Raw genomic sequence first — 7,517 nt, forward strand, 5'->3', positions numbered from 1 at the left:
TAAATGCGGCTCATAATTATGAAAATACTTCTCTAAATTGTCAAATATACTACCTGAGTAGGAAAAAAATACTACTCAAAAGTGTGAAAATACTACTTTAATATGAACAGAATACTACTCTGAATTATGAAAAATACTACTCTAACATGCATCTGTCTTGCAACGTAGAAGCACAATGATAATTTTTTATGCTCTAAAAAATTACTACTACAGTATTGCTTGTACTACTACTACTTTTCTGGATATTGCTCCAATTAACGTGGCTATTGGGAAAAATGATTTTTTTCATCTTTATGAAGTCATCACTTCTTCCATCCAAATCCCACTAGAAATTGGATAAATCAAAGTGAAAACATGGCTTAGTTAGTGTGAAATTTGGAATTGAGGGCACGCTCGCACATTGACCTTGAGACGAAGCCACGGCTGCCAGGTGCATGCCGAGATGCACCTCGACGGCGTCTCCTACCCGCCTGTGTGAGGGATGAATGGTGCCACAGCCTCTGTGGTTGCTAAACTTATCGATGATGTGCTGGTAAAGAGGCGCAGGGATGTGCAAGCAAGGTCGTCGGCACATCTGCTCAAGGTGGTTCTGCACGGCCGTAGCTCCAGAAGCCGTGTGCATGCCGAGATACACCAGAATGCCGTCTCCCAACCGTTGGGAGGACAACAACGCCGGTGAGGGGATGGGGCTGCCGCCAGTCTGCCATGCGCCGCCACCTAGGTTTCTCCGCAACTCGATCTGTGTCAGGAGAGTAAGGGTCGTTGGGAGTTATATATATAATGTCAAATCGTGTTTTAGTTCAATTAGCTGGGAATAAATTGGTAGATCGTTTTAGGGTTTGCTTTGAAAATTATACGGTCGTGGGATCAATTAGGGGGGGAGAGAGGGGCTGGCACAGTTAATAGGATGGAATCAGCAGAGGAAAATACGTGGGAGCATCTATTAGCTATTAATGACGCGATTCCCCAGAGTTTCAAACAGTTCCCATATTCTATCCAAAACGTGGACGGTAAAAAGCCATGTATCTTTTACTCTATGGTTTTGCCTGCCTTTACTTCGCGGGTGGGGGTAATTATGGTGGTGGGTGGTTTGGTGCCCTTTCATTTTCTACTCGCGGCGCTGTGGGTGGCGTTGCCGAGGTGCTAAATATTAATCAACACACTCAGAATTACTTATTCATCTGTAGCCGGCTATAGAATAAGTAATTCTATATATATGTATGCATATATGTATATATATATTTTGCTGGCTTTTCATGGACTATAAGCAAAGGAACGAGGTGAATCTAAAGGAAAACATGGTAATATACCTCACGGGTAACTTGAATCATTATACTACTTGACGTAGCACTATCCCAATCTTCCGATTGGTACGATAGATTCGATTGGTGGAAAACACAAGCTGCTCCGTTGGTTATCAACCAAGCACAACTTGATTGATCTCGCCAAGAAGGTATTTCCCTGCAAACGAATCAAAAAACACAAGCAAGAAAGTAGAAACATGCAATCTGAAATTGCAAATGTATAAGAAATGGATCTAAGTAAAAGGTTCGAGCTCTCAATTCTAAAGGACTAATCGACACAATCGAGGAGAACAAGAATAGGAGCCTTGGATCATCATAAAAGAACTTGTGGCCACAGTTACAATGAATCAATCTCTCGATAGAACACTAGAACTAAAAAAACCGAGTTTCTACGGTGACGGCTACTGAGATTATATCAAAATGGACGAGCTAGGGTCTGGGCGACCAGGGGCGCGCCCGCAACATGAGCTTAAGGCCCAACAAGATACAAGACCCGACACGGCCCAATGCAAGACTGGTGACGCAACATCTTATCGTGGTCATACAGGATGATCCATGTTGCTTCTAGATCCAATACCAATATCAAAAGAAAGCTTTTGTCGTTAGCTTTCCAAGGCATCAAAGAACGCATTGTTTCGATACCGTATGAGGGAGATGTGGCCGATTCCGCCCACAGTGGTATGCTGAATCCGAACCGAACACGGAGTACAAGTTGATGGCGACCAGTAACTTGACCAATGGCAAGGCTCGTACGTATCCATCTTGGTGATGTCCTTATCACCAAATTTTAGCCTAGACAATCTAAGCGCCGGGCCCTAAAAAGACCAGCTCTAATTTTATTCAACTTTAAGCTAAATATATATAAGGACTAAGTTGGATTGTGAAAAGAGCACTGGAGCTATGATCCGTTACCACCCTTGCGACGCTGACAAAAAAATCAAAATACACACATTATTACACATGGCCAGAAGAACTAATTGGTGATTTCTGGTATCTCAGTTTATGCAAAGCACATTTGAGATAGCTATCATATCACTGACGATTGTTTGATCCAACTATTTCAGATACTATCCCTGTCACATATGACGACATTCCATCAGTGGTAAGATGAGAATAAGTTAATTAAGGTGGTCTCTCTTTACTACAGAGTGTGTTCTCTAGAGTAGTACGGCGACGGCGCCATTTCTGAAGTTCTAGTATTCTAGCCAGCTAATGCGATCCTGGACTGTAACTGAAAACAGAGTACACAGCTTGCACCACGGCACAAGCTAGCCGACCGCCGCTGCCGCTAGCCCGACAGTGAGCCAGGGGTTGCTGAAGTATTTCTGCCGTAGCCACGCCGCCCACCGTCTCCAGTTACTCTGGAACTGCTTCTCCAGTTCCTGGCACGTGGCCCTCAGGTATTTGGAAGCCGGGTCATCCACGGTGAACACCACATCCTTGCAGAGATCGGCGAAGAAGGTGGCGACCTCGCCGTCGTTGCCGAGGCCGTGCGCGACGACGCCCCTCTTCGAGAGGAGCGCCACGTCCGCCGCCTTGCACGCCACCTGCGACATGAAGACGCAGTACGCCGTGACGAGGCTCCCCGCCGCGTCCGGGTTTCGCTGCTCCAGCGCCATCAGGTTGCGCAGGAGGGGAAACGTCTCGGCGTCGATGTCCAGGTGGGGAACCTCCAGCGTGCGGCCGCTCCTGTCAAGCTTGACATCCAGGAAGCATTGGGTCTCCTTCGTGCCGAGGGGACGGCCCTTGAACTTGACCCCGGCGAAGTGGTACTCCATCGCCCTGCGCCACCAGCGGACGGGCTCGTCGGTGGCGTCTCCACTGCACGTGGACGGCGGGGCGACAGTGGGCTTGAAGTGCATGTGCAGCAGATGCAGCAGGTTGCCTGGCCATGCCGGCTCCGCCAAGCTCGGCGTAGCCACCGAGTAATGAATCTTCAAGAGCTCCCGGATGTACTCCGCGATTGTGGCCGCCGCAGAAACGCCATTGTCCGAAGTGATCAGCTGGTGGATCTTGTCGATGACGAAGAACGGTATCTGGTTCTCTGCTAGGTAGAACACGTCATGCGCCACCGCGACGTCCTGCCGCCTGTCACCGCCTGCAGCCGCCGGTAACGACGGCGCGCCGCTCACCGGCGGGTGGCGGTTGGCCGTGTGCGCGTTCATGCCATTTCCGGTTGGAACGCGCGCGGCCGAACCGGAGCAGCACATAGAAGCCGTCGAGGAGCAGCATGCGGACGAACTCTTTGCTCTCCATGCTAAAGGTGTGGGCGTGGCAGCTCCTCGCTCTGTGCTCCAGGACAGCCATCTCGTCGAGGCACATCCTCAACGTCGTGCCTGTACTCGCGGCCGACAGGACGGAGCCGAGGATTTCTGCCTTCTCGTCGTCCGTCGCGAGGTCCGGCTTCTTGAACCGACTGTAAGGGCCGATGGAGACGTGGCGCGGCTCGACGTCGCGGGTCAGATGTCCAACCACGGCGATGGTGATGGGGCACGGTGGCGCGCCGGTGTCCTGTTGCCCCGCCATGGCCTGAGCGACAGCTATCTTGGCCTTCAGGTCCTCCTCCAGGGAAGCGATGTCCACGGCATGTGAATCAGCAGCTTGGCCTACAAATTTCATGAACATTATATATCGCAATTTAGTTCCCAATCTCTTTGCAAGCCAACAAAAATTATTATGTAAAAAAAATCTATATCCAAGGAACTTTAACCTTGCTGGTCCGCCATTAGTCCGCAACCAAGCTGTTGCCTTGCCTTCCTTAACTCACGCTGCTACTTATCCTGCAGTACTCTTGCAGGCTGCAGGCTGCATCTAACTCAGCTGAGCTCCACCGTGCAACTCTGGAACTAACATTGTGCCTATTGGTTCAACGTATATAAAGAAAGTCCAAGAAGACTTCCATAATTTTTCCAGCAACTATTTGGATTCTTGCCGACAAGATCGAGTCACTAGCACAAAGGCTTGTATGGTAAGTATCATGGTCATCCTTAGCTAGAGATCCGTCAGCAGTGCCATGTTCCGAGCATATGCATCTCTCACGGCCTGTACCATTTGGCGGAGCGGCTAAAAGGAATATACCCTCCAAATTCTTGCATGATATTGTCACACCTGGTTTAGAAAAATAAACCGAATACATCTCATATGTGCGACAGGATCAAGTTCCACACATATGATAGACGTCACGAGTATATACCCGAAACAATACAATAACGAAATAGAATATCATAGTACTTTATTACATGACCGACAGTATTAATCTTAAGTGAATAAATAAATATTCAAAACTAACAGCGGACTTCGTCTTCACAGGTAGATGATTGGGAGACATACGACTAATACTCTTCGAAATCTTCAGGGAACTCCGGATAATTATCTTGTTCTGAGCAGCATTGGTTTTAATAAAGCAAGCGTGAGTACACTTATGGTTGGTACTCAACAAGTGGAGTAAATTATATGACATGCAAGGCTGTAATCAAGGAAAAGCTGACATGGTTTGACTATGATAAGCATTTTTAGTTGATCAAGTTTTATTTAGCAAGATTTAACTAAATAAATATATATATACCAACCCTTAAACAAATATCAGAGGTAAATAATGAACAACACAAATAAATAAAGAACATCAATTTAATAGATCATCTTTAAGCTCAATTATTATGTGAGTGTCCAAGCCGCTCGTAACTGTGAGCACGGCTGATATATCAGTTTTCACTCTGCAAGGGTTGTACACTTTACCCACAATTCGTGTTTCCCTTGATGCCCGGGTTTGTAAGACCCTTAAACACTTCCAAGGTGGGTGGCAGGGATTCACTACGAGGCCTTTACAAAGATTCCCTAACTTATGACAATCCGCTAAGTTTTCAAGTCAAAACTGTCATAACCCTTCCTAATGAGGTAGTGCCTTAGCCAAGGACCATATAACAATATGCCTCAAGAGGACCGAGCTATACCCCGTTAATGCAACCCCTCTTGCCCTTTCGGTAAGATTATCATAAACCAAAATTTCTAATTAATTAGCGAATACCAGAGCCATGTAGTATTGTGGTTGCACTATTTTCCTAGGTGGTTCTCATGTTCCAATTAATGCAATGATCTTAATTATCACCAATAAAGTATTCTAGAACATGAGTAAACTAGTGTAGCATGATTTTCAGGTTTTCCAACCAAAATCTGAGTAATAGCAACTAGGGTAGCTACAACATAAATATAATAACCCAGGTTTAATCAAGGAAGTTCAAAAGAAAGTAGGCATATCCTTAATTTGGGATCCATCATATTCTAGACACATGCATGCATATAAAGTAAATGTGTGTGTATTCACAAAGTTATTAGGACTGGAGTATGATCAAGGATAACTTGCCTTCGTCAAAGAACTGCTGCTGCTCGGGAACGTCTTCAAAGCTCGGCTCTTGCGGACCCTCGAACTGCGCACCATCTATCGTACCACACAAGTATATACAAGCAAATAAATATAATAAATAAGAAACAGTACATGAAATAGTATAAAAAGAGCAAAATAATGTTATAAAGCTACTCTATATGTTGCAAGGGTCGCGTGAGCGCAAGAATCGATGAAAACGGAGTTAAAACGGAGAAGCTATGGCTAAAACATGATTCTAAGGGCTTATTTGTAGAAAATTTAAAACTAGAAGGGCTCTAACCAAAGAAACCGAGGGCTAGAACATAATTAAACCTTAGGTCTAGGATCTAGAATGTAAAACAGAAGGGTTTAGGACGGCGGGTTCTATTTTTGGAAAAGATAGGGGCCTAAACAGAAGAAAAAGAATCTCTTTGTGAATACTATTGAACTGCCGTGAACTGCGGGTTGATTTCTGTGAATCTTAGGTTCTAAAGTGCAAAACTGCATCGGGTTGACTGGTATCTGGTTCTATTGACTCGGGTTAGATCTAATCTAACCCATTGGATCGGGATCCTACGGCTGTGATGCGGCAGCGGCGGCTCGTCGGAGTTTTCGCGTAAACGCGACTCCGGCCTCAGTTTAGGCTCGGGTTTGGCCTGGGAGCAAGAGGGTGATGAGAGGAACGCGTCTACGGGGTTAAGACGGAGCGCCAGCGACCGAGGGAGGTAGGCAACGGCGAGACGCGGCCGCAATGCTCCGGCGAGCAATCGTGCGCACGGGAAGGCAAGGGGAAGAGGGAAAAGCGGCTGGCGAGGATCCTCACCACAACGTGAAGCTGCTGGGGCGCTGGCTCGACGGCGGGGAGAGGCGGAGCGGCGGCTCGGCGAGCAGCCGAAGCACAGAGGCGACAATGGAGATGGCGGAAGAGCTCGGGTGCTTAGGGTTTCGGCGAAGGCGGCGGCTGCGGCTTGGGGAGGAGCTAGGGCACGGGGAGGCGCTTAAATAGGGTGGCCGGGCACCTAGGCGTGCAGGCCCGAGGCTCCGCATGACACGGGGCAGCGTCGAGCGCCGGCCGGACTCGGACTCGAGTCCGAGCCTAGCTCGGGGATTGGCGGGACCTACCCGTCAGTGTGAGAAAAGGGGAAGGGAGGAGGAAGCAGGCCGCATGGGGAAGGTGGGCCCAGGGAAGCTGCTGGGCCGCACGGAGGAGAAGGAAAGAGGAGAAGGAAAAGAAGCCCGTGGGCTGGGCTGTGCAGGGAGAGAGAGGAATCGAAGCCAGGCCAACTAGGCCGTGTGGGAGGGGGAGGAAAGGCCGGCCTGGGCCGGGATGCAAGGGAAAAAGAGAGAAAAAGAAAAAGAGAGAGTGGGCCGGGCCCAACTAGATAAAGAGGGAGAAAAAGAATTGCACTTAAATGGATTTGAATTCAAATTTGAAATTTAAATTCAAATGGAGAACAAATAATAAAACAATGCAATGGGGCATGAAATGCACAAAACCTATAGTTCCTTATATTTCTTTTTATGGTTTAGTGAATTGCTATTAATTCATGGTAAATGCTCTAGAATAAAAAAATAATGGAATAAAAATCTTATAAATCCTAAAAGAAATCTAGCAAAATTTATTTAGGTTTCTAATTTGAAAATTAGGGGTTATAGATATGTTCTTTTTTAACATTACTTTCTTTCTAACTGGCGGGACAGTCCGTGCTAATAGTGTGGCTAGTACGGCTTCCACTATCATACTGATATAGTTAATAACAAACATATAATTTTTTTCTCTAAACATTTTTCGAGTTGTTCATCTCCCGATGTATCCCTGAGCAATCACATTATTGGACTTTCTAGATTAATCT

The 7,517-nt window shown here is 46.9% G+C and overlaps 1 protein-coding gene across 1 annotated transcript; it reads right to left on the reverse strand.

Annotated features, from left to right (window-relative positions):
• Positions 1 to 2,572: 2,572 nt before the first annotated feature.
• LOC112878655 (UPF0481 protein At3g47200-like) lies at positions 2,573 to 3,611 on the reverse strand. The gene is made up of 2 exons (XM_025942895.1): positions 3,490 to 3,611; positions 2,573 to 3,431 (listed from the first exon to the last, which is right to left on the reverse strand). The coding sequence occupies exons 1-2, from the start codon at positions 3,609 to 3,611 to the stop codon at positions 2,573 to 2,575; spliced, it is 981 nt and encodes a 326-aa protein (XP_025798680.1).
• Positions 3,612 to 7,517: the final 3,906 nt, after the last annotated feature.

Source organism: Panicum hallii, unplaced genomic scaffold (genome assembly GCF_002211085.1).
Source record: "Panicum hallii strain FIL2 unplaced genomic scaffold, PHallii_v3.1 scaffold_279, whole genome shotgun sequence".
Taxonomy (NCBI): domain Eukaryota; kingdom Viridiplantae; phylum Streptophyta; class Magnoliopsida; order Poales; family Poaceae; genus Panicum; species Panicum hallii.